This window comes from Rattus rattus, chromosome 2, assembly GCF_011064425.1.
Source record: "Rattus rattus isolate New Zealand chromosome 2, Rrattus_CSIRO_v1, whole genome shotgun sequence".
Lineage (NCBI taxonomy): Eukaryota > Metazoa > Chordata > Mammalia > Rodentia > Muridae > Rattus > Rattus rattus.
In genome coordinates this window covers 120,877,425-120,905,085 of record NC_046155.1, presented here as the reverse complement: position 1 = coordinate 120,905,085, position 27,661 = coordinate 120,877,425, and the positions used below count along the sequence as shown (strand labels likewise).

Below are 27,661 nucleotides of genomic sequence, written 5' to 3'. Positions count from 1 at the left end.
TGAGTCAAGTACCTTTACTCTGAAAATGACAGGGGCTGCTGCGCCCCAGCCACCCGCTGGCAGCGAGCCATGTTGTTAAACCCAGTGGGACAGATACTCAAGTGCTTATTTCCGGCCCGCAGCCCAGTGGTGCTGACCAGTGCGTGTGCTTTCACTGCGCATGATTCAAACTTTGCTCTTACTCACGTCACATCCTGAGGTGTACCTACCAAATGCCAGGTCCATGCCTGGCACGGAGCACACAGACATGACTCAACTGCTCCACGCACAGGAACACCATGTCTCTGAGTTCGTATATTTTAGCATGCTTAGTCATGTCCATGTCACTTAAGGATATGGCTTTTGGTTTCTGATTGGTTTTTTGAGAGAGTCTCATGTAGTCCAGGCTGGCCTTGAACACACTTCGTTGCCAAGGGAAACCTTGAACTTCTGACCCTTCCGCCCCCACCTCCCAAGTGCTACAGTTAGAGTTGTGTACCACCTTACCTGATTTGTGTGGTGCTGTGATTGAACCCAGAGCTTCCTGCATGGTAGGCTAGCATTCTACCGACCGAGTTATGGCCCTGGCCCAGGAGTAGCTTTTGAAATAGCAGCTTTCAGAAAGTCTTTACGTTGTCTTTCTGTAGAGAACGGGGCTTGAAGAAAAGGCAACAGCTCTTTCCCATTCTCTTCCCAATACTGTCCTGCTTTCTTGTGTGGTTCGTCTCTCTAAAGCCTGGCTGCTGGCTCATATTTCATCTCGCCCTTGAAAGCTGCAGTGAGATTGGATGTCTAATCTTATTATTGGTGCTAATCCCAGAAGGATCAAATACATAGAACCCCATTAAAATCCCCCACTCTGGACATACAGATTACTGTTGTGCTTAGCCCAAGAAGCCAGGTGGGCCTAAGAGCATTAGTATCTGGCTTCGCGTGGAGGTCAGGAGTTCCCAGCACCACCAGGAGACCAGTCCTGGCACGAGGCAGACGCACCATGACTACCCTTCCCTTGCCTGATCTAGGTGTCTGCTCTGCATAGACAATCAACAGCGTTTCCAGCACTGGACGGAGCTGGCCCTTTATCAAGATCAGATGTATTTTGATTTAATGAAATGAAGGTTCCCAAAGAGCCTACACCATTAGCTGTAATTGCTCCTCGGTTGTGTAGCAAATCCAAGTTTCGTGACTGCTCCAGGTGTCAAATAATTAGGTTCAAATCCAAGTACTACAAGAGGGATCAGACGGGAGACAGGAAGTCTTTAATAGCCGATCAGTACTGCCCTGCAGTACTAAGGCCTCTGTAGGTTTGTGATACAGGGCCGAAGACTTGGGTTGCAGACACAAGTCCCAAAGGCCGGCATCCCCACTCATTCACTGGAGGGGAGCACACATCGCTTCCGTTGACAGTTCTGTTTCTTTATCCGTGTGATCCAAACAGAAAGCCTGCAGCAGGGCATGTCTCCCTCCTCATCTCTTCACTCAGGCCATGCGATTAAGCCTCTGGCTCACAGATACAGCGGGGAGCAAGGTCAAGGACATCTTTCTGGAGTTTATAATCTAATCGCTCACTCAACATTAGAACACAGCATAGGGATATGAGTAATTAGCCAAGGATGATATTAGGCAGAAATCCAAAGGAATGGTTGAGAAGTAAGGGGGTTTGTTAACAGTTTAAATAAATCCCCATGGAACCATTCCTCATGGAAATAATGTCCCCAGCGTAAACTGCTGTCCTGGCATTACTGATGTGTGGGGTCTCTTTAGCATGGTCGAAACCGGCCTCGGGCATCTTCATTTGGCTCTATTTTTTTTTTTTTTTTTTTTGGTTCTTTTTTTCAGAGCTGGGGACCGAACCCAGGGCCTTGTGCTTCCTAGGCAAGCGCTCTACCACTGAGCTAAATCCCCAACCCCATTTGGCTCTATTTTTAAACTAGCTAGATTTTTTTATTATTATTATTAAATATGAAACCCACGACTCTCCCCTTGGTATCTTCCACAGTTTTGCACAAATGCTCCATTAGATATGTGCGCACTTATATTCCCCTTTTGAACGTAAGTGTGCACATGAGGTGGCAGGCACACTTTCCTGCAACCATGTTTTGGTACCTCTGAAAGATGGCTTGCTGATAGAAATGGGGTGGAGTGGGGGGCGTCCCAGGTTCTTCACTGCTACACACAGCAGTTGCCAAGAACATCCGTGTACATGTATCTTTGCACGCATAGATGATTGTATCTTCAGCATAAGGTTCCCAGAAATGGAATTGCTAGGCCAAAACACTGTATTTTTTTATTTTGTTCTTCTTTGAATCAGGGTTCTCAAGCTATGGTCTGAGATAGCCTGGAACATGCTATGTGGCCAGTGATAGCTCTGAACTCTTCCTCCTCCTACATCCACCTCCCAAGTCCTACAATTTCAGATGTGTGCCACCTGCCCTAAGGACTGTACTAGGAAAAATAGATTATGTGTGTATTTACTTCTCTGTCGCCGTGATAAAATGCTATGGCCAAGGCAACTTACAGCAGAGTTTATTTAGGCTTATGGTTCTACAGAGTTAGCATCCATAATGGTGGGACATTGGTAGCAGGCAGTCACAGCAGCTAGAGCAGGATGTTGAAAGCTCACATCCTGAACTGGAAGCCTGAAGCATGAGCCTTTAAACATTCAAAGCTTACTTTCAGTGACATGTGTCTTCCAACAAGACCACACGCCCTAAACATCAGCAAAGAGTGCCACCAATTGGGGCGGGGGGGTTGCTTATATGTTCAAATGACAAGACTATGGGGAACATTTCTTATTCAGATCTCTGTAGCATGCTTGGATGTTCTGCCTGCATGCATGTCTGTGCACTTCGTGCAGACCTGGTGCCCACAAAGGCCAAAAGATCCCCTGGCAATGGATTTATAGATGGTTGTGAGATGTCATTTGAGTGCTGGGAACTGAACCTGGGTCCTCTACAAGAGCAGCAAGTGCATTAACCACTGAGCCATCTCTTCAGCCCCAGGCTTGTACTTTTAATTAGCATTAATAATGCCACCACAGTGCATTCCAGGTCTCTGTTCCACTCTGCGCTGTCTTGCACTCATTCACAGGGAACCTGCAAGCCTGTTGTCTGCGACTTCCCTAGTCCTGGAGATTGGCAAACTTGATGGTCCTTCCTGATACAAACAAACAAACAAAAAACAATGCTAGTTATTTTAATTCAAATGTTCTTACCTATGAGTAGTACAGGCCATCTTTTCCACTAGCCTTTTAAAAACAAAAGAAACAGAATGGAGGCTTCCATCCACCTTCCCTATCAACTAAGATGGTCATTTTCAAAGTGAGTCCCTAGACCAACAATGTGACTGTCACCTGACATCATCACACTGGAAATGTAGACTCATGGCACACCCAGACCCTCTGAAGTGAGGACCCTGAGGCTGTCTGTGTGACCCCTGCCTCGGGAGCTCCTGAGTTGGTAGGCTTGGGGCAAGGCCCAGGACAAGCATTTGGAGCAAGTTCCCTCGCAGTGCACCACACAGTGCCCCGCTGCACCCCCCACACAGTGATTGATGTTTGTGCCTTTCTTCAGTGCTGAAGAATGAGGCCTAGAGCCACACACATGCAAGCAAGTGCTTCCACCAGGGAGCCCAACCCCGGCTTTCTGCTGTGACAATGACCTGCAAGCACGTTTTCAGTTCCCTCTTTGCGAAGGAACATTAGCACAAAGCAACTGTGCATATTTAAAGTTTGATTCCGAAGCTGGGTGTGGTTGCTCATACCTGTAATAGCCTCTGTTGGCAGAGGCAGGAGGATTATCATAAGTTAGAGGCAGCTAACTTGGGCTGTCTAGTGAATTCCAGACCTTCCTGGGCTAGGAAGGAGGGAAGTGGGAAGGAAACAGGAGAGGGAAGCTGTTTGTTCTTTAGGTGTTGGATGGACCTGCAGGGAATGGCGGGCTACTCTGGTTTGCTTTAGATGCTTCTAAAAGGCTGAGCAGCGCCCCCATCTGTGCAGATTGCCTACTGCATGTAGAAAGGGAAGGAACTCTGGAAAGAGAGCAGGTAACTTTGTTGTTATTGTTTGTTGTGTGAGACAAGGTCTTGCTATACAACCAGGCTAGCCTGGAAATCAGGCTGCCTTCTGTCCCATACAATCCTGCCTCAACGTACTACACACTCCTGCGTGCACCTGGAGTGGGTCACAAAGCTGGGCCACCAGGCCTGCTTCACCTTATTTATGTTTCCAGACAAGGTCTTACTATATTTCCCTGGCTGGCCTACAAACCCACTTCAGCCTCCAAATGCTAAGGCGACAGGAGTGAGCTATGACACACAGGCACAATCCTTCTTCTTTAGGGAAAGTAGTTCTTAGGCCTCATGGTACACATGAACAATCCAGGGGACCCTCATGGAGCATCTGAACCCTTTAGGTCCTACCCCCCCCCAGATATTCTGCCAACAGGGTAGGATACGTGAAAACCCCTCTATAGGGAAAGAGATGAAAACAATAGATGTGTCTTCGTTAGGTTCCCGTGGCTGTGACTAAACACCATGACCAAAAGCTACTTGGGGGAGGAAGGGGTTTATTTCACTTTTTAACTGCCAGGTCATAGTTCATCACTGAGAGAAACCAAGCCAAGGACTCAAACAGGATCCTAGATGCTGTTTGAACTGAAGCAGAGGCCAAAAGGCTCTGCTCTTCATAGCTCACTCAACTTGCTTTTTAAGCAACCCAAGGCCAACTGCCAGGGGCAGCACCACCCAGAGTGGACTGGACCCTCACACATCAGTCATTAATCAGAAAAGGGGAGGGGAGCAGGAGAGATAGCTGAGTGGTTAAACTCACTGACTGCTCTTCCAGAAGACCTGAGTTTAATTCCCAGCAACCACATGGTGGCTCACAACCATCTGTAATGGGATCCGATGCCCTCTTCTGTGTCTGAAGACATCGACAATGTTCTCATATAAATAAAAATAAATCTAAAAAAAGAAAAGAAAGAGCAAGCCCCTCAGACTTGCTACATCCCAGGCTGGTGGAGCCATCATCTCAGTTCAGGTTCCCTCTTCCCAAGTGACTCCAGTTCATATCAAACCAGCACAGAGAGAAGGGACTTGTTTTAGGCTCTAAAAGTGGTGTCCGACATGACTCCCCAATTCCGGCTGCTACTGATAGGCCGACCAGGGGTATCAGACTTGCGTGCCCATGGCAGAATAGCAGCTCCTATTCCCACTGTGAACCTGCACATTCCCCTGCTAGTGTGTATGGTGTGTGCGCCTACTGGTCCAGCAGTGTCTCTGCTGGGTTTCGCTCCTAATTTGGCTCCCTGATGTCTGGGCTTACTCTTAGACGAATGTGCTAACTCCTGCACCGCTGCACGCCCACCGGCATCTTTCTCTCGGCAAAGCTACAGAGGCATAGCTTGGCTCTGACAGCTTCCCAGGGACAGTGGCTGAGAGCATTTCCCCCTAGGCAGACCAGTAAACACCCTCTCCATTCACAAGGCCCCTCTGAGGGTTTCAAAATGAGTTGTCCTCCCTTGCCACCCTATCCCTATGTCACCAACAACAGGCTGAGCCCTGCAGAGCATCCCAGGTGTCCCTGTGGACTTGGGGTTTATCTCCTTTCTGTCCCCAGAGTTGACAAGAAGGTCCGGTAAATAACATCCTCTGGGTTCTTAACACCATGAATCACTGTACACATGGGTATAGCACCCCAATTTGTAGCTAAGAAGCAGATCAATCCTCAAGGGCTTAACTCTTGCTTGTATTTATATCTCTGTATGAACATAGCTGCTTAATGCTCGCCCCGAAAATCTATTTGGGTGCCCGTGAGCATCTGAACCAGTAAATCACCCGCCTTTAAAGGAGCATCATAAATGTATTTGATACATGTACATCTGCTCACAAACACTATTAACACCCAGTTTTCTCTACCACAAGAGAGCATTTCTAACATAGCTAAAAAACTATCTATCTGCCTACCTGCCTTTTCTCAACGCACATGCACACGTGCCTCATCCTTCCAGGCCATAGGAGGCCCCCAGGTAACAACATCCAGCTTGCGTTTTCTTCACTATTTGTTGCATTGGAAATAGTCGAGTGATCTCTCCCTTTGCCCACAGGCTGCACGTGGGAATTTGGAGCCATGGTGAACTACATCAAGAAGACATATCCCCAGACTCAGCTGGTCGTCGTGGGCTTCAGCCTGGGTGGTAACATCGTGTGCAAATACTTGGGGGAGACGCAGGCCAACCAGGAAAAGGTCCTATGCTGTGTCAGTGTGTGCCAGGGGTACAGCGCGCTGAGGTGAGCCATCTGTCACACACACACACACACACACACCACACACACACACACACACACACACACACACACACACACTTCAGTTGACAGTACTCGTTTATAGAGCTAGACCAGGTCCAGGGAGCACTTTGCAGACTGAGCAAAAGTCTCCAACTCTTAGACTCCATGAATTTGCTCCTATGTCACCCTAGCAGGCCTGCTATGGCTGAGATTCATAATAGTATTATAGGATCAGATCTGTGATTGGATCGCCAAAGCAACTGTAACTGCCACTGCTTCCCTAGCGAGTCTTAGATTGTGTCTGAGTTTCCAGAAGATGGCAGAACTATGGGTTAACAGGGGAACACAGCAAACAGCAGTATCTGACCCCTGGGCCTGGCGACCCCTAGATCCCTCCGTCCAAGAGCACTGAGTCTCAGAGAGTGTTGGAGGCTACTTGGAAGTCTCAGCAGGTCCTCAGCTGAAGGATTCTTCTCTCAGGCATCCTTGCCATCCTTCCAGAGAAGCTGGCCTAGGGAGCAGACACTTCCTCAGCCCTTCGCCCTGCCAGCAGACACTCTACAGGATGAGGTTGTGAGTGAAGTTCTCACAACAGCACCAGCTAAGGATGTAATTGTTCACAGCGTCATTACCGTTCAGTGGAAAATGAAGAGGGTGGGTTAGATCAGGGGATCACAGAGACCAGTCCGGTGAGCCATTGGCTGTCTTGGTTCATTGAGAATTGCTGGGGTGGCTGGCAGAATGGCTCAGTGGATGAAGTGCTTGCTGGGTAAGTCTTAACCAGTCATTAACCCAGGTTTAATCACCAAAACACAGTTGCTGTCCTCTGACCTCCATTGTGTGCCATGCACGCTCACCCACACACAACATCCTGCACACATGATAATAACAAGGAAGGTTTAAAACAAAAGAATCACTTGCGGGGATCATGTTAGAAAGAAGCTCAGCCTGGCAGAGCCTTACATCTGGAAACTCTCATTAGGTAAAGCATGGGCATCTGCCTTGGACCCATTTTCACAGATGATTCCACATTAAGCAGTCATTGGGTTTGGTGACCTGAGCAGTCTCTAAGCTCTGGCATTCTAGGACTACGTTAACCTCTTGGCCTGTGGGAGCCTTCCCTAACTACATACTCCCTGTATCTTGGCCCAGTGAGAAATATCCAACTCCCAGCTCATGCCCCATGAAGCAGAGCTAGCTAGAATCCATCCTGCCCGGCCACTTGGATAAGAAAAGGATAATCAGGAGGACAGACAGCCTTCCACCAGGCCTGTGGGAGCAGGGCCTAGAGGTGTGGGGTCCTCCCTGCTTTCACCCAACAGCAGGTGTGATGGGCAGCTTCCTGTCTAATGTTAGAAACCACTAGATTCCCTTCCTGACTTCAGCACAGGGAGCTTGCTGTAAATGCTAACCTAGTGTGCACAGAGCACTGGGCTTTATAAATAGGAAGCTTGTGACAAATTTGTCCTCTCCTCCCTTCCTCTCCTCTCCTTCTCCTGTCTGCTCAGTGCCCCAATCTTCCCAAGCTTCCTCATATTTTGCAGCAATAGCGCCATCTGCTGGTAGTAAATGATCAGCACAGGTAGCAAAGTAAGCTGTTCTAAGGGAGAAAGGATTGAATGCAAGTAGGAACCTAGGATCTGCGAAGGGCTTCTTTTTCGATCCTTCCCTGATATCCCTAAGAGTTACATACACACAATTGCCTATTGTCACATAGACCCATACAGTAAGGAGGGAGGTAAACTGATTCTCTAGTACGTGGTTGACATTTGGCTGAAGCCTGCCATCAACCACGTGGGATGTAGCAGCTCAGAGAGGTGCCATGGACTCTCACCTGGATCAGGTGACAACAGGGGTCAAAGGTCAAGAGAGTAGGAACCAAGTGGAACAGCAACAGGTTGTGACTTGATGGATAGGAAGAAAGGCATTGGGCGAGTGTTCATAGTGGCCCACCCGTGATGACCTGGCTTGCCTTTCTGTGCCTGCAGAGTGCAGAGGTCCCATACAAGATCGTGGCTTCTGACCTCAGAAGGTGTGTTGCTCGCCACTGGAAGCTTCAGCTTTTCATTTTTGAACACATCACACACACCTTTATTCTCCCACTTTTAAAAAAATCAACTGGAGTAGGTTCTCAGCAAGCCAGGAGGGTGCCGGGTGTGCTTCTAACAACCAACTGTGCCTTTCTGACCTTGGAGGCTTCCTGCAGGGTCATCTTCAGAGAGATCTGCGGCTTCTCACTTCTCCCCAGATATCTGAATGCTACACATCAAAGCTGTTATCCAACACGAGAGCCAAAGCCAGCCTGCACTCCCCACAGAGCCCCTCGTGACCATCATAGAGTCTAACTTTCTGTGGTTCCTGCAGGGCCCAGGAGACCTTCATGCAGTGGGACCAGTGTCGTCGGTTCTACAACTTCCTCATGGCTGACAACATGAAGAAGATCATCCTGTCTCACAGGTAAGGACCCTCTCTTCTGTCTCAGGGGATACCTTGGTACCTCCCACTAAGATGAGACAAGACACCCCTTCCCATACCATCTTCACCCAGTTGGAGCAGTGCTGAGGTGGCCTGTCACTGTTTAGGTGGCCTTCCTCCTGGACGCTTCTGTCCACGGCTCCAGGACTGGGTCTTTGCAGGAGGTTCAGGGCAGAGCATCATGCCTGCTCAAGACTCAAGCCCTTGGAGCAGTGGGGAAGCAACGGGAGTCTGCCAGGGATGTCTGTGATGGTTTTGTTACCACTACTCCCGTTGTATTCTCTCGCCCCCCTCCCTGGCACTTTCCCTCCCCTCTAGCTAGACTGGAGCATGTGGGCCTGCTCCCTTTGCCTCTCCAAGCCTCTGTCCTTGCCAGCAGCTGCTCACTAGGCCCAGCCCATTCCTTAAGACCCACCTCAGGTCTCCCTTCTCCCACCAGGCTGCCTTTCTGAGGCTTCTCCCAGGTCTGTCCTGTGCCTCAGGTGTGCTGGACATGTTTCCACCCCTCCTAGAGCCTGGTACCCAAGGAGCACTCAAGAAACAGACTTTGGAGGGGGCTTTTGGCATCACCCTAAGAAAAAGGCATTCTAAATGGTTAATTTCTCAGTCCTTTTTATCCATTAGTCGTTTTGGGGCATAGGGGTTGTTTTTTTGGGCAAAGGTGTTTGTTTTAGATGTGAGCTCACTGTGTTGATTAAGTTGAGCTCAAGCAATCCTCCTGCTGAACCTTCTGCATGCCAGGCCCACAGGTGGGCAGCCCTGTGCCCACTTCTTACTCTCCTCCCTCTACCCTAGTGCTTAAAGCAACACTGTCTAGCCTGGTCTAGCCACATACTGCAGGCCAAGCTGAGCTTCCTGTAGATGGGCTCCCATGGTCCCTAAGCAAGGCCAGTCCTTGCAGACCCTCAAACCACAAGTCGCCAGGCATATCCTTGGGTCCTTGTCAGATGGGTTGAGAAAAAAGAGACTTCTGTCCCCTGTGCTATGGCAGAGTCAACGATCCCATTCAGCTCTTGTGATTTGAACATCAGTCACATGCTGGACACTTAGCTCTCTAGCAAGACAGGGTGAAGTTAGATTGCCGACGCCAAGTTTGAGTCCTTATGTCTGTATTTCTAAAATGGACAGGGAGTCCTCCTAGGGAAGATCTGTTTTGCTGGAAGGGTGAGTGTTGCTGAAAAGTCATGAGGGTTCATTATGCAATTGTTAACAAATTAGGAAGGCATGTTGGTGTGTTTACCAGAGAAAGCAGACTAACTGAAATCCTAGGGAAGCTGTAAGTTACGAACTCCATCCCTTGCCACCTTATTTGGGAAAAAGTAAGTCCTAAGGAAGGATGTTGATCTCCTTTTAGAGAGGTTATAAATGGATACCAGAACACTGCATTTCTGGTGTGAATGTTTCCTACTATCGAGCCAAACCTCAAAGCAAACTCAGTCCTCCCCCTGCTGCGTGACTGAGAGAGCCAGCTTGGAAGGGAAGTCCCCACCCGTTGTCCTCCCTGCCTTTATTGTCCTGCCCTGCATGGACAATCCCCACTGTAGAAATGATCGCCATACTGAACCCACTCCTGTCTCCACAGACACACAGGTTCAAACCACAGCAGAATCTCAGTCAGCCCCGCAAAGGTCTTGTCTGTGCCGAACAGATGCAAGTTTATTTCTTTTTCTTTTTTTTTTTTTTTTTTTTCAGAGCTGGGGACCGAACCCAGGGCCTTGCGCTTGCTAGGCAAGTGCTCTACCACTGAGCTAAATCCCCAACCCCAAGTTTATTTCTTGAGCAGCTTGTTTAGAGGTTCCTGCAGGGGAGCATAGCTGCTTATATACCCTTGACTGAACCATCCTCTATTTAGGGAAGGTCATTCTCTTTGACCAAGCATGAAGCCTCCACAGAGACAGACGCATGGAGCAGTGAGGGTTGGAGGTCACTGGCCTAGCCAGCCTGATCATGCTCGCATCTAAAAGTTGGTTTCTTTGTTCTTTTTTTTTTTTTTTTCTTTTCTTTTTTTTCTGGGCTGGGGACCGAACCTAAAAGTTGGTTTCTTACTCATTCCCTAAACAGTTTAGTCTAGTCTAGTCTAGTCTAGCAACTTTTTCCATTCCATTCACAGTGTCTTAGGTGTCACAAGTAACTTAGAGATGATTAAACATACAGGAGATGGCATAGTTACAAACATATCCCAAAGCTGGGAATGGTGGCACGTGTTCTTGTCATCCAAGCTACTCAAAGAGTTGAGGCAGGAAGGCTGCTTAAGCCCAGGAGTTTGAGAACAGGTTAGGCAACACAAAGAGATCCCATTCCATCATGCCACCACCCTCCAAGAATACCAATCCTAGAGTATCCATGGTTTTGGATCTCTGAAGAATATTCTAGAACTAGTTGAAATGTGACACTGTATGGCTTTTCAGCTGACACTGTGGAGAGCTGCTGACTTATCCAGATGATGATACAGTTGCTAGACCCTGTTTGGTCCGCTGCCCATCACTCTTCCAAAAGGCCCTTCCTGGGCTTCCTCCCCTGTGCCAACTTGAAACCTAGTCTCAGTTTCCAGGTCTTGGTACCCTGAAAGGGAAATAAGGCTTTGATGTTTATTTTCCTGTACACTCCCATCCTTGTGGATGTTCTACAGGCTCAAAGGAACCAGTCATATTAGCACATGCTTGTAATTCCAGAGTGTGCGAGGTAAAGGCAGGAGAATCAGGAGTCCAAGCTCATCCTTGCCTCTGTGAGGAATTTGAAATTAGCCTGTGCTTCAGGAGACCATGTGTAAATAAACAAACAAACAAATAAGAGCTGGGGCTAACGTAGAGTGCTTGCCTAGCATGCATAAGACTCTAGGTTCAATCCCCAGTAGCACAGGAAAACAAAAACCAAAATAAATAAAAACCTGGAGGGCTGATTTACTATAGTGCTTGGTCCCATGACAGCTAGCACTCCTAGTCTGCCTGTGGACGGGAAAGCAGGCTCCGTGGCGGTTTCTCCTTTACATTGCTTTATTCATGTCTGTGCCTTGTTTTAGACAAGCTCTCTTTGGAGACCATGTTAAGAAACCCCAGAGCCTGGAGGACACGGACTTGAGCCGGCTCTACACAGCGACATCCCTGATGCAGATCGATGATAATGTGATGAGGTGGGTCCCCAGGGAGTGCTGTGGGGCAAGTGTCAGACCAGAGGCTGCCGTCCGCTCTGCCCAGCGCCATGGCCTGGTCCCACCTGCTTCAGAGGCTTCTTTTCATTGTAATAAGTATCTAATGCTTAAAGGAAGTCATAGGAAAATTCTCATCTCTTGGAAGTGGGAAAAAAATATGACCATCCCATGTAGCACAGGCAGCTTGAACTGGGTGGTGACGAGTGCACACCTAGTGGTCCCCATCTGTACACTGTAGGCCCTGCCCCAGTACAGGACAAGATCAGTGCCACCCAGCTCTGCCTTTACAGTGAAGGGAAATATTTCTTGTACATGATAAGCATGTTTACCCAGACTTCAATGGCTGAGTCTCTATCAAAAGAGATGGCCAAAGGTAGAGCAAGAGACCTATAGGTTTCAATGACACACAGAACCACTTTCTGTGGGTGTCGATGGGGTGGAAGACACAACCCCGCCCCCTTCTCACATCCCTTCAGTTCCTGCCCGGACCCCTGGCACCTATGGCCTCACCTTTGCTGGTACTGGCACCTTCTAATTGAGGTTAGAAAACTTCACTTGTACAGTTGGTCTTAGACCTTGTCTTTCACATTTTACAATCCCTTGACACCTTTAAACGTAGCCTAAAGCAAGCAGGTCCTCTCAGACAGGCTGGAGGCCAGGAGACCTCTGCTTCCCTTCTTCATGAGAATCCCTTGCCTTTCACACCAGGGAAACCTGAAGGTATCAGTTACTGTTTTTGCAAAGCAAATAGAGAAATGGAATTGCTAGTGTATGTAAAAAACTAAAAAGTGCCTAGCCCTCGTATGATGCAGTATGTGACTTACTGTACTGCCTATTGGGGGGAAAAGAGTACTTTAATTTAATATAAATTTCCCATCCATCTTCTTAGTTTAAGGTCAAAAGAAAACATCCCTCAGTTCTTGTTTCTTAATCTATTAATGTCTTCGTCATTAGTTGTATCGAATGGTAATGGTCCCATAATCAAACCAGCCCAGAGCATCCTCAGAGTAAGGCTGGAGGGATGGAATGCCTTGGGCAGAGTGCAGAGGACAGTGTCACACGCCCTGTAATCTCTGCACTCAGCCTCCTTCCTACCAGAGGTCCCTAATGGTCTAGCCTGAGCCTCCCTGGTCATTTCCAGAAGTATCTAAGAAGGCTGGAGGTGAAAGAGGTCCACAGCTCTGGGGGAGGCAGGACATCTCAGAGACCTGAACTGAAAGAGAAGGTCACCTTCGGAGACTAGAGGCCCCACCCTGGAAGAAACGGGGGTTCAGAGGTCTTCCGGCCAACAGTAGAATTTGGGCCCTAGAGCCCGCTAGCTGAACTCTCTAGGCCTTGGTGTTGTTAAATTTCAGTTTGTCAGGGACAAGTTCTCCTCCTTGTCTCATCTTACTCTCCAGAACATGTTTGATTTCACTTTCACTCTGGGGTAACCTGGCTGAAAAGAAAGTTCTAGTGCATGCGTGCCTGCGAACCTGAGTTTCTGTCAAAGGGATAAAGGCTTTGTACTGCCTCAAAAGACGTCACAGCCATGATGATTATTACAGTTAACATTGACTGAGATTTCTCCAGTCCCTGTCAGAAGCCTCATAGCACCATTAAGGAAGGTCCTGTCTTTGATCCACTTTACAGTGAAACAGCCAATGCCCAGGAAACCCGAGCATTTGCCTGAGATTACCCAACCAGAAAGTGGCTGAGCCAAAATTTGAATCCAGTTCCTAAGCCCACATTTCCGACTCCAACCAAACTCTGGAGTCAGCTCTGTCCATTTTAGTGCGGGAGCTTCACCACAGTGAAGTCACGGCCTGTGTGGCTCCTGCCACTGCAGAGAGTTAGTGTGGAAACCGGAGGCTCTTCAGCTCCGTCTTGTAACTGATGTTGTTTTGCCTTTGCGTGTGCTTGTGTTCCAGAAAGTTCCATGGCTATAACTCCCTGAAGGAATATTATGAGGAAGAGAGCTGCATGAGGTACCTGCACAGGGTGAGTGGCGGCCCCTCTCGGAATCACTGTCACTGCAGCCACTGTTACCTTTCCTAAGTCTCGGGGCAGAAGCAGAGCCAGGACCCACTGAGCCCCACTCTAGCATAATGGCAGCTGAACTGTCACTTAGCTAGCTGTCCTCTCTGTGACTGGCACAGTCTAAATCCCAGAGCTGTGCTCAGAGCAGGCTTCTCTCAAGTCTGTGAATGGCTTGCAGCAACCAGTTCACCCTTAGACATCCTTTCGCAGTACAGTATTGCCTGTTTTCTGGTGTGGTTTCACGGGAGGTCCTTCTGGGTGTCTTTCCGCCCTAGACCCTTTCTTGTGGCCACATGTATTTTATTAACATGCCGCCCAGGGCTGAACTCCCACATTTCTTGCCATGATCCGGCAAGCACAGAACGAAACAGATGGAGCTGTGCATCAAAGAGATAAGGGGTGTGCCTTCTAGACATGTAGTAGACATGGAGTTCACACCTGGAGTAACTAACCCCAGCATGCTGAGGCAGGAGGATTGCTGTGAGCTTGAGTCCAGCATGGAATACATCGCAAGCACCCAGCCAGAGAGAGCTATGTAGCTAGATCACACCTCAAAAAAAGAAAAAGGAGGCCAGCAAGATAGCTTCAGCAGGTGGGGGTGCTTGCCACCAAGTCTGGTGTTCTAAGTTCAAAACCATGGTAGATACAGAGAATTAACTTCACAGTTTGTCTTCTGACCTTGCATGCGTGAGCACATGTGTGCACACAGACACACAAATAAATATAATTTCTTTTAGCAGCTACAGTAAACCTTGTGTTTACTAAGTTTTTTTTTTTTTTAAGATTTATTTCATATATATGAGCACACTGTAGCTGTCTTCAGACACACCAAAAGAGGGCATCAGATCTCATTACAGATGGCTGTGAGCCACCATGTGGTTGCTGGGAATTGAACTCAGGACCTCTGGAAGAATAGTCAGTGCTCTTAACCGCTGAGCCATATCTCTCTCTCTCTCTCTCTCTCTCTCTCTCTCTCTCTCTCTCTCTCTCTCTCTCTCTCTCTCCCTGCACCCACACACACACCCCCTGCAGCTCATTTCCAGTGTCTACCTGTTGTCCTCAGCTCACGGGGATGGTTGTGAATTACTGTTCTGTGGCTGTCTTACAGGTCCATCATCATTCACCCATGCTCTTGACACACCAGTTCTAGGAGAGCACAGCTATTCACTATGTCAGGATGACACTTGAGGACAGTCTGTGTGCCCCGTCAGCACTACCTACACCCTCACCAACAGGAGGCGCTGTTCTCTGTTTTTCTCATGTGCATATTGAACACAGGCCTGCCCAGAGCTCCCTAATCCACCAGCCACTATTATTTATTTGTGTAGTTTGGCTGAAACAGGTATTGAACCTAGGGCCCTTCATTTTCCAGGTAAGGGCTCTGCCACTGAGCCACATCTCTAACGCTTGGTGGTGGGTTTTTTCTGTGTGTTTTTTAAATAGGATATATATATATATATATATCTCCATCCACCCCAGGCTGGCCTTGAGCACACAATTCTTTTGCCTCCACCTCCCAAGTGCTAAGATAATAAATGTTCATATCTCGTTCCCACAGTGTTTGCGTTGTTAAGATTCTTCTAGCTCTTTCTCTTCTTTCTCTTGTCTTTCCCCTTTGTCTCGTTCTCCCATTAAACCTCTCCACATGGAAAAAAAGATTCTTCTAGAAGGTCTCCTTTCTCTCTGATGGAATGCACTACACTTCTCTTTTTTACAATGTAAGCTGAGAGAGAGAGAGAGAGAGAAAGAGAGAGAGAGAGAGACCTTGATGCTATCATTTTCTGAAGGGCGTGGCTAATCTGAAGCACGAAAGATTATCAGAAAAGCTGAGTGTCATTGAGTTCTGCCCTGTCTTCTCTGAGCACGCAAGTCTCCTGGGACACTGGCAGCTTTGCTCCTGTGCTTGGTGCCCAGCAGTGATCAATGTAGACCTGTCACTCATCTCACTGCCAATGACAATGGGACATCCCTAAGGTTCTAACCCAGCAAGCTGAGCTGTGAGCATTTCCCTCACTTCGAGGGCACATCTGGCAGGGGGCGGGTGTTTAACTCCAGTCTACCTTCTTCCTGCAGATATACGTGCCTCTCATGCTGGTCAATGCTGCTGACGACCCCTTGGTGCACGAAAGCCTTCTAACCATTCCAAAGTCTCTCTCAGGTGAGTTTCTTCTCACTTTCCCCAGCCGTGCAACAGATTACTACTGTAAATTCTGTCACTTTCAGTGACTGTCAGCATATGGAGACAAGCCTCTTGAGAGAGGCGCGGCTCATGCACGACACAGTCCTAGGTTGCAAAAGGCCCTGGGTACACCTTCTAGGCTTCCTTCCTGGTGCAGGAGACAGGACCCTTGATGTCCATCACCAGGAGAGTATTCGGTAGCAGCGTTGTCTCGGGGCTCGAGAGAATTAAAGAGATATTTAGAACTAAAATTTGTCCTAAACAGCAAAACCAAACAAAGCCAATTCTGCTGCCTCTGATGGCAGCCTCTCCATCTGCTGGAAGAATGGCAGTGAACACTGCTCATGGAAACGCTGTGCAGGCTCAGTCCATCCTGTGGTCACCACTACAGGGAAGGCAGAGAGGGAAGGCTGGAGGTTCAGTCACTGTGTTATTTGCATTGCTGATCTCAGGATGCCATCTCCACAGTCCTGTGACTACATTTCCTCTGGAAATACAGCAGCCTAAAAGGAAGAACTGTTTCCTCTCCCTGGCCCCCAGCTGCAGGAGTAGATAAGAGAGCAGAGGAAGGGCTTCCACCTGACAGCGCTCATGCGCTGCTCAGGAGAAAGGCCTCGTGGGGGAGCCCGTTACTTGATAGAAGCGATCTCCTGTCAACCCCCAGCCACCCACAGACTCCCAGCACACCACAGAATGGCCCACTCAGCCATGTGCAACAGCACCTATCTCCTTCTGGACCCAAAATAACATCCACAGGACAAATGCTAACCCACAGAAATGTCCAAAATAGCAACTAGGCGGGAAGAATAGAGGGAGGGAACAAGAAAAGAGCCGAGTCCACTGCCCCCCACCCCTCCCCTGCATCTTCTAGACACCTCTCCAGTAGCCATGGAGACCACCTTACATAAGGACCCAAGGTCCAGCTTCCTGCCCTCAGCTCCCATCCATTAGCACATGGCCCAGGAGCCTGGGCATCTTTTAACGCACCTTGCAGCTTGAGCCTCAGTCCTGAAGATCGCTGCTGGGCCTGAGAAAACTCTGCCTTGAGTTCTCCTTCTTCTCTTTGGTGCTGTGACTCCTCCATCCTCTGAGCCTTCCCTCCCTTGCAGTTAACTATCCAGAATCTGCATTTCAGCAAAATATCCTGAGTAATCCAGGCACACAGAGTTGGGTAGCGTGGCCAGTCAGATGGGGCATTTCAGCATCACCGACAAGGTGTTGGTTCCCTTCTTCTCAGCCCTAAGATTTTAACTTAATCAGTCATTTGGGGGTCAGGATGCAGCTCAGGTTTGTAGAGCTTAAGTGCGTGTTCTAAGGATCTCTGAAGCTGATACCCATTCTATGAACCGGGTTTCATTTCCTTGTGTTGGCAGTGCTGGAGACTGAACTCTGGGGGTTTTCACATGCTGGGCACTGTTCTACGGTTGAGCTGTGCCCCCAACCCCTTTGCCCATTCTACACCAAACTTGTGAGTCCCTGCTGACTTGCCTGCCCACTTGAGAGAGACAGCACAATACACAGGGGCTGGATACCCACTTAGGTACCTCTGAGTAATGCTCAGGCCTCCAGCTTGGAGTTATAGGATGTTGTAATTCTGCTGCCTTTCCCCCTACAGAGAAACGGGAAAATGTCATGTTTGTGCTGCCCCTGCATGGGGGCCACCTGGGCTTCTTCGAGGGCTCCGTGCTGTTCCCAGAGCCGCTGACGTGGATGGATAAGCTGGTGGTGGAGTACGCCAATGCCATTTGCCAGTGGGAAAGGAATAAGTCCCAGTGCTCAGACACGGAGCAGATGGAGGCCGAGTTAGAATGAGGCCTCCGGACTCTGGCGTGCTCCAGCGGCCCTCCTCTGGAACCCACGTCTCTTTGACGGCTGTTTCAGGTCTCCCAGTGACCTGGATCTGACCTCATACCATCAGTGGGGGGTTACCCATCATGCAACCTGTCTAAAGTAGGCGGCTCTCCCTGGGAGCTCCAGGCTATTTTTGTGCTTAGTTACGGGTTTTCTCCATTGCATTGTTAGCCATGGTGACAAGCTACAAGATTCTCACCCTTCTGTCGAGTTTCAGTGTCTGATTGCTTTCACAGCCAGTAACATCTAGTTTTCCTACGAAGGAGCTAGTCTGAACTACAGTTTTGCTTTGCCAGTCAAAGGCCTTTCCCTGAGAACAGTGAAGGATGTACGTCACTTTGTGATGGTTGTAGGCGCCCTACCAGAGTCCCCACCAGGAAGTCACATCTCTAGTGCTGAGGACATCACTCAGCTTGGGAGTCCGAGAACCTGGGGCTTCCTGCGCCTGAGCTTTGCCTGTGAAGCAAAGGAAGTTCTCTGAATCAAAAGCCAAGTTTTCCTTCCCACTGTCTCCCGAGACACCTCTGTCTTCGTCTTGCTGCTGCTGAGAGTTGCATGGGGCACTTGTCTAAAAATTCAGCCTCCCAGATCCCTCCCCTTAGAGAGGCTGACTCAGTGGGTTCGGGAAGGGCTCTGGGGATTTTAATTTTTGACAAGTGCCCCAGGGAATTCTCATCATCCAGCAAACTGAGGGAAACACCATACTCCTACGCCTTTAAGTTAGAAAGATCTCGGTGGCTCCTTTAATTGCCACTCATAAGCCACAGTGTCTCTTTGCTCCCAGAGACCTCCAAAGCAGCCTATTGTATGGCTGCCCTTGTGTTGTGATCTCCCTAAAGGGGAGAAGACGTCGGAGCTGAGCCCTGGCTCTGCTTCTCCCGGCTGTATGACCCTGGCTAAGTCCCTTCGGACTTGACTCTCTTCCCCTAGTAAGTGGGGGATTGGACCAGGTAGATTGCCGCGATGACCACCAGTTCATCCTTCCAGGGACGCCCGGGTTCCACCTCCAGGCTGATCATGTAAATGCCATTCACTGCATTTCCCCCTCCCCGTTTCATAGAGAGAGATTTGAGAGTCTTAATCACTCTCTTGTAATTTTTAGTTTTTTATCCCAGTTCTACCCAAGGTTTCTTTTCTTTTTTTTTTTTTTTTTTTTTTTGGTTTGGGGCCCGAACCCAGGGCCTTTTGCTTCCTGGGCAACCACTCTACCCCTGGGCTAAATCCCCAACCCCCTCCCCAAGGTTTAATTGATACAAAAAAACCCAAAAGTTGGATGTGAGTTTGAAGAAGTGTATTTCCGGCTAAGAGAAAGGGGTGTTCTTTTGAAGATTGGTTTATACTTAAATAGACTCTGTGTGTTGTCTGTTGGGTAGATCTTTCTAAAATGCCTTCTCAAGCAGACTTCTCACCCTAGGGTTCAAGTGCCCTTCTGGAACCCTGTGGTACTTGAGTCCCTAAGAACCTGCACTTTGGAAAGTCCATTGCTCTGGGGAATTGAATCCGACTATGGGTGAATGGCCTGGATGCATCACTGTTTGTTCTGCTTCGTCTCCATTGGCACCAGGACAGACTGAGATGTAGGTGTGGGTTTGTGTGGCTGCTAAAGGAACCAGCTGAACACCTCGGGGCTGGGATGGAATAGAGCATGGGCACTGGCCCGAGAGACTGATAGGAAGCCTGTACATGGAGCACTGTTTTCTGACAATCACTAGATCACCCCAGTCATCAGTAGTCATTCTCTCCGGACACTGAGATATCTGTGGCCTCCTGTCTGCTCTTGGCTGTTATTTCTCAAACCCACCAAATCCTGTCACTATGCCCCTCTAATGGTGGCCATTTCTCTGTTGCATTTCTCTTAGCACAGATTGGCACTTTATCATTCATCCCTCAATTTGGAAGCGAATCCTCCTCTGTCGATTTTCCCTCCACCCTACCACAGCTATACTCTAGAAGACTCACACATAGTTCCTGCTTACTGCCTTCGTCCCTGAAGACTTGTAATGAGAGCAATAAGGCCATAGAGCTGAGTCGCTGTGCCCGGAAGTGAGGGGCTCCCTCCGCTTGCCCGAGGTCATCTCTTCCCAAGTCCTGGCAAAGCAGCGGCTTGGGTGCCACCTGCTTCAGAGAAAGTCAGCCCTGTAGTCACTTTAGGAGCAGGTGGGAGGCTGTACTGGGAGCCTGGTCCGTGCACAGCCCTGGAGGCCTGCTGGGGAGAGGCAGTGCTGCCACACTCCTGGAGACCCAGCCCTGGGACTGGGGGAAGGGACCTGTGCCAGCTGAGGCCTCCTTAGTGCGTCACTCTGAATGGCACTGGCGTTCCATTTTGCTTCACATGAAATCAACTGAAGCTCTTTATTCAAGCTTTGGGCTCTCAGACATGGAAATGAGACCGTGACCATGGCAGTCGGACAGGGAAATTCTTGTTTGACCCAGATTGAGAGGACAGAGGCATGGCTGTGGAGGTGCCAGCTTGACTAATGAATGAGGAAACGGCCCTCTATGTGGGTCAGCCACTTTCCTTCCTCTGGGCTTCCTTGTTTTCTTCCCAGAGTCATCCATTCCTGATAATGATGTGACCTGTCTGCTGGCTACCAAGTACTTACTTGGACCAAAGCCTTAATTTTTAGAGAGCATTTATTCTGTTTTTTAAATCAAGGTATAAATTACATAGATGTAGACAGTTCTGTGGCAGGAATAACATTCAGACTCAAGTGGGGAGTGCACCTATATTACTCCAGTTATATTCCCAACCTCGCAAATAATTGGAAAACATGAACTTCAGTCAAATTAGGATTACCTAGCTTGGAAAAAAATCTCAAAACTGCACAGTTAGCAGGGAGGCTTGCAGACTGAAAACCCGTCCTTTCCTGCCAGAGCCGAGTGAAGGTGGAAAGCCTGTCAGTGTGTTCCTCTTATTTCTGTGACATCTTATACTCACAGAACCGTAGGATCTACTGTAAGGGTGTCTTCCTTTATTCACGTGGTGTTACAGAGCCAGGGTCAGGAGACCCAGTTTCTCATCCCCGCTGACTCTGACTCAGGTCACTTCGCCTCTCTGAACCCGTTACCTCATTCTACATCGTCTCTAAGGCTGTTTCACCTTGTGAATCATTCCCTCTGTCATCTCTAAGTGTGTCTGAGGTTGACCTAGAAGGGGCGAATCCCAACCCCTAAGTTCATCTTGAGAGAGAAGGAGCGTGTGCATTCAGCCTCTCCGAGTTAGGACCCAAGACAGCATCCAGGGCCCTGTCTTTGACCTCTCTTCCTAGTCTTCACCGTTATGACCGTTTCCTTGCTATTCTGAGGGTAGTCCTGTGACTGGAGCAGGCGAGGGCCACCAGTCATGAGGAGAGCGTCTCCAGCCTTCATTGTGACCAGGCAAAATGTGCATGGTTGCCAAGACAGAAGTCCCTCCTGTGCAGGCTGTTTCTGAACTCAGCTGAAGCGTCTGGGTAGCGGATTTTATCTGGCTGCATCCGGATAAGAGCTCTCTTTGTAAGCAACTGACTTGAGATAGAGTTTGCCAGCTCCGGAGGTACAGAACATGTGTTTATGTTTGCCCCGGAAGCAGGTGTTAGAGATGTGAGAGGCTTTTCTTTTCCTGTGGCCTTGATCCTGACTTGAGTGACAGTTTTAAAAGAAGAAGGGGGGATGGAGGGTGGGGACAGGACTTGTGGAGTTGAAGGAACTGCCTGCATTTTCTTCCTTTAGGCACACGGGAGAGTTCTTAGGAAGCATGTCACTTCAGCATCCTGTCTCAGTATCATCTGGAATTGTTTTCTTTACCCAGAAAGCCTTAACTTGCCTCTAGAAAATCCCCTGGTATGACAATATTGTGGCATAAGAATTCAAACACTTCTGCTATGAAAGTCTGAAGTAAAGCCACAGCCAAACCAGAGAATTTCCTCAGGTGGCCTGGAGGCTCCTATGACATCACCCCACCTCTCACCCCAACAACACGAGTGATCGAGAACAAGCCCCTCCACCCGTCTTCTTGGCCTTACTCTCTTTCAAAGCCACATTAGATCACTCAAATGCTTCCAAAAGGGGCCTGCTTGGCATTAAGAGGCCAAGCCATTGAGGACTCAGGTTTCTTCTACCTGTTTTCTAAGCAAAGGACTGTATCTGTCTGGGGTCAATTGTCCTAAACTATATTTACAGCTAAGGACACAGGAGCAGGCCCCTGCTGGCTAAGGAACCAGAACGGCATCCAGAGCAAAGGCTGCTCTGACAGCCCTGCTGCCTCCAGGTGCTACAGCCCAGCATCCGCCTGAAGTGGTCCTTAGAAACAGGCCACTGAGTACAGCTTGCCAACAGTCCCCAGACACCAGAGCATAGACAGCTGTCTCTTTTGGAAGAGTCCATCTGCCATGTTTTCCAGCTGTTTTTCCTAGCATATATGTAGGTAGAGCTTTCAATGCCTAATGAAGAAGCTGAAATCCCTTTCTAATTGGTAGATTAAGACTGACATGGCAAGTTTCAGAAAGTTCACAACTTTTTACCAGACTCCTGTCAATTAGCGAAATCCATAACTGGTCCCCATTAGCCAAGAAACCTTCTGTTGCCATAAATTGGGGGCAGTCCACTTCTAGCGCTGTAGAAGTACCCTTAGTCTCAGTGGGCATTGTGCCCCCAGACCACACACAGAGCAGTCAACATCACCTAAAATCATTGCTGACCTCCTTGGTCCCCAGGGCCAACCACCGCTCTCCCAGGGCTGCTCTCATATAGTTCCTGGCTATAGGAGCTAAACTCACGTTGGTCTTCATTTTGGCCTCTTTAGTTTTCCTAAAGCACAAATCCGTGTAGACTCCTGTTACCTCTCCACACCCGTTCCGGGTGACCTGGCTCTCTCCCGCAGCCTCAGGCAGACCTTCACTGTACCTGAGCGTGCAACTCTTCCCCCACTGCCGCTGCCTTAGTGACCAGGGCTGGGGCGGGGGAGGGGCCGGTTCGCCTCCCTCCTTTTCCCAGGTAGACTCCCACTGACCACAGTCTTACGGTGGCAGGTCTGCTTCCAGATTGATTTTTTTTTTCTTTTTTTTTTTGAGAACCATCACTTTCACATTCCTGATTCTAATGCGTTTTGTTTTGTTCTCTCTGGGTTTCACGGAACTCCAGATGCTGCCCTGGAAATACTGTATTTTGGAGTTCATGCTCCGTAAGCCCCTGTGCTGCTGGGTCCTTTGACTCCTCCAGCAGCAGGTGTTTCGGACTTGCAATTAGCAATGCAACTTTTTCTAAATATGAGGATATCTACCTTTATTAAGAAGTTATACTAAGCAATGGCGTCCTTGTTTATTTTATGTTTTCACATTACTTCTGAATCTGTGGTGGTGAGCAAAGATCATTACAAACAAAAACTGTAATTTTGTTATCTTCGATTCAATGGAATTTCTTTACTTAAAAAAAATAAATAAAGACAAAAAAATGTAGAGTGCTTGGGTGTGCTCTGACTAGTGAGGGTTGTCTGCATAAAAAGGGGGGTGCATCTGGGGCCCCCCGGGGATAAAGTGCTTGCTGCACAAGCTTGGGGGCCTCAGTTCAGATCAAGCGGGGGGGGGGGGGGGGTAGCTCATGCAGCTTGAAGACAAAGATGGGAGGACCCCTGGGGTCTACTGTCTGGCTGCTCTTCCCATCTGAAGAGAACTGCACTTTCTTGTCTCAAAAACAAGGGAGAGCTCAGTAGAGGAAAACATCCATCCAGTGTCCTCTAGCTTCCACATGAGTGTACACACAGACACACACACAGAGACACAGACACACACGCACACGCGCACACACACACACACACATACACACACGTAGATCCTGTGTCTCCATCAAAGCATGGGGCTTGGTGGCAACATGCAGAACAGTAATCTCCTCTCCCGAGTGATGTTAAGCCAACCTTGCAAATAAATACCGGATATGGCCAGTTCACACAAACCCATGCTCTCCAGGGAAGCAAGCCAAGAATCGGAAGTAAGGTAGCAACATTTTTCCCGTCACTTCCTAATCTGAGCCATGCAGAGAGATGCGGGGCAAGGTGGAGATGGTGGTCGTGTGCAGCTCGTGGGCCTGTCCAGTCAGGTGCTTACACACGGCCGAGCGAGCATCACGGGAGTCCGTGTCAGGCTGGGTGGGTTGCTCAGGAGTCGTGGCTCCTTCTCTGCTTCCTTTTGCTTTCTTGAGACAAGGGTCTCACAGGCTCCTCTCGCCCCTAAATTCCTGACCTTCCTCCTCTGCCCTCAGGCACTGGTTTAGAGGCCTGACTAGCACTCCCAGCTTGGTGGTCATGGTTGTCTCTCCCTCAGATCTGTCTTAACCTGAGCAAAGGGCCAAGCGCTGGCTCAGCAGGGAGAGTCGTATCACCTTACGCTTGAGCCTTCCTCCAAACCCTTTTTCTGCAAATCCTTTGACAAATGGGGATGAGTGGAGAGAGTGTAGGCTTTGGAAGGTGTAGGCCACTAAGACCCAAGATGCCCAGTATCGCATTTCAGAATTCTCAAATCTCCTGTCACTTACAAAACATACGCTATTTTTTTTTTAATTATGGACCTTGATTTTATACAGATAAAGTCATGGCAGACACTCAGTTTTGACCTAAGAAAGCAACTTGTAAAGGATATTCCTAAAGGATTCAGGGTTTACTCAGCGATCAAGTACTTGCCTAGCAAGTACAATGGCTTGGCCCAGCCTCCAGCACTAAAACCATAAAATAATAAAATAAAATATGGGATTAAAAAAAATACTGCCAGGTTAGAGATGTGGCTCAGCAGTTAAGAGCACTGACTGCTCTCTCACAGGACCCAGGTTCAATTCCCAGCACCCATGTGGCAGTTACTGTAACTCCAGCTCCAGGGGATCTGACACTCAACTGTATGCGGGTGGTGCACAGACGCACCGTCAGGTGAAACACTCGTACATGTAAAAGAGCCAAGTTAAAAAAAATTAAAACGGAAAAAGATTTCAGGTCTGGGTTGTTAGGAGACTCGGTCCCCAACAGCTTGTCATTTGCCACACCTCTGCTGGGCAACCTCCTCGCATTTGTGGCCAGTGACTCTTCTTTCTCCAACAGAATGAATGCATTTTTAAATTGTACTTTTCATAAGCAGGCTCCTCAGTGCTCCTACTGAGGGGAGACGGGAGGGACAGACGGTGGCATTTGTATGTCCGAGAGTGTAAAGACACATTTGTATTCTCTTTTGTAGAAAGGAGTCCTCAAATTTAGCTTAACACAAACTGTTAATAGTTTGTTCTGCATCAACCATACACAGCCCAGGTGCCCCTGGGGGATTCCGAGGTTGATAGCAGAAAGCAGTAATTAGACTTGTGTTTCAAGAAACTGCCAAAGTCCCAGATAGCCAGAGAGTGGGGAAAGAGAACAAGAGCTAATGACAAGAAAGGCACAGACGTCAAGAACCTCAGAAATGTGGGACACCTTACCAGAGAGGCAGGGCTGAGCTCTGCAAAGACCGTCTGCATACTTCCTTCCCACTCATAACACCCGCTGGTTAGAGAGGAACGTCAGGCAGCTTTGTAAAGATGCTAAATCCACTGCCTTGTCAGATCTTCCACTCTCTGAATAAAGCACAATTTAAAAATTGGATTCCTGGGCCTGGAGAGATGACTCAGTGGTCAAGAGTACTGACTGCTTTTGCACAGGACTCAGGCTCAGTTCCCGGTACCCACATCAGACAAGCAGCTCACGACAGCCTGAAAGGCCAGCTGAACAGGATCCAACACCCTTTTTCACCTACACACACACACACACACACACACACACACACACACACACACACACTCACCATACATACACACACACACACACACACACGTACACACACATACTTTAAAAAGTAAAATCATCTTTTCTAGTATTCATGTTACACTATACTTAACATTTCCCATGGATGTGGCTGGGGCCATGACAGAATAACTTTAAACCTTCCTACTCCCCGAAGGATCCTGGTGGGCAGAGGTTACGAGCTTCTCTATTAGAAGCTTTAATAGGTTCTTGAATGGGCAGTGCCCTGGAAGTCTTGCTTAAAAATGCAGTTCTGATTTGGTAAATCTGGGTGGAGCCTCAGATTCTGCCCTCCTGACAGTCTCCCAAACGGGGCAATGCTCACTTCCTGGGAGGGAAGCACCCCCTTGAATGGAGATTCTGCAAGTGTCAGGGACGCCTGCAAGCTTCCAGATCTAACTTACTGATTTTTCTTCAGCATCAGACCTGTGCTCTCCCCACCCTGAGAAACAGGAGCAGAGATGGTCCAGTGCCCTCCTCTGGGTTGTCTCCATCTCTTCTCCCGGCTGGCTTGATGTAAGGAGCCCTCCCCACCCAGGCAGCACCAGCCTACTCCAGAGTCACCCAGTGAACTCTGGGCTCTCAGCAATGGCCAACACGGTTCACGGTCTCGCTGAAGCAAGGAGTATCTTTCCACCCGTGCCTGGGCAGTTGGCTTCCTGAGTCTGCTATCCACATTCTCTGAAGGCTCACACAAGGAGTGCAGAAATCCATAACTGCAGTCTGCCAACTCATATCCTGCTCCCGTTTGGGGCCAGATTCCTGGCCAGATGTTTCCATAAGGATGTCATTATATGGGCCAAATGTTTGTCATAAAACCCATGGCTCTTTGTTCCCGTCCCTGTGTCTTTCAAGATATTTTATTGTCCTTCCTCTATCGCATTAGCGCAGGAAGGTGAGACCCTTGTCGAATCACAGATAAAGGAAGGCTCAGATCTTATGGGGCCAAACAAGTCAGATTTTAACATTTACAGTCTCCCCACACCTTCTAATGGAGCAGCACCACTTTCCCAGAGAGGGCTAACGGCAGCTCCATTGTACATCACCTCCACCTTTCCTGTCCACATCCTCTGGCTGTGCCAAAGCAAGGCCAGCAGGGGGCAGTGTGAACAAATAGAGCAGACTCAATGGGTCCCAAGTTCCGTGGATTCTCCTTCACAAAGCCATTGGGTTCTCTTGTTATGATGTCCTCTGAGCTAAGACCTTGCCTTGCAGACTACAGATGAACTCCGACATCCTCTTGGAGCTTGAGTAGGAACCAAGGCTGCCCTAAAAACTTCCTGGCCAGAATCTGCCTGCAATGTTCTCCCTATCCCCCGTTTATGAAGTTGGAGTTGCTACAAATCAGGAAGCCTGGGCTGCACTGTGGAGGGCTTCTGGAAATGAGGGATCCAGGAGAGAGATGGGAGTCAGGCAAAACTATCAACCACTATTCTCTCAGGTTTGACATCTAATGCTAGCAAAACAATTAGAAGTGTACGTGTGTGTGTGTGTGTGTGTGTGTGTGTGTGTGTGTGTGTGTGTGTTTTGATGGTGTGCCTGTGGAAGTTAAAGGATTCTCTCCTTCTACCATGTGCTCTGGGGATTGAACCCAGATTGTCATATTCTATGGCAAACATCTTTATCATACCACCCATCTCACCAAACCTGGACCAATTTCCTCCCTCCCTCCCTCCCTCCCTCTCTTTCTTTCCCTTCTTTTCTTTCTTTCTTTTTTTTCTTTCTTTTTTGAATTTTGTTCTTTTTTCTTGAGACAGTTTCTCTGTGTAGCCTTGGCTGTCCTGGAACTCACTCTGTAGACAAAGCTGGCCTTGAACTCACAGAGCTCTGCTTGCCTCTGCCTCCTGAGTGCCAGGATGAAAGGCGTGAGCCATCACTGCCAGGGTCTTACATCGTTCTATCCCAAGGTTTGCAGTTAGTGTTCTTTACCCAAGGA

General features: G+C 48.7%; 1 protein-coding gene across 1 annotated transcript in view; it reads left to right on the top strand.

Annotated features, from left to right (window-relative positions):
• Abhd2 (abhydrolase domain containing 2, acylglycerol lipase) overlaps positions 1-18,144 on the top strand; it is a 57,623-nt gene extending 39,479 nt beyond the window's left edge. The window contains exons 4-9 of the mRNA XM_032893386.1: positions 6,084-6,267; positions 8,629-8,721; positions 11,759-11,869; positions 13,798-13,867; positions 15,980-16,064; positions 17,701-18,144. Of these exons, the coding sequence (XP_032749277.1) occupies positions 6,084-6,267; positions 8,629-8,721; positions 11,759-11,869; positions 13,798-13,867; positions 15,980-16,064; positions 17,701-17,897 (740 nt within the window). The 3' untranslated portion in view covers positions 17,898-18,144. The remainder of the gene's footprint in view (positions 1-6,083; positions 6,268-8,628; positions 8,722-11,758; positions 11,870-13,797; positions 13,868-15,979; positions 16,065-17,700) is intronic.
• The last annotated feature ends 9,517 nt before the right edge of the window (positions 18,145-27,661 follow it).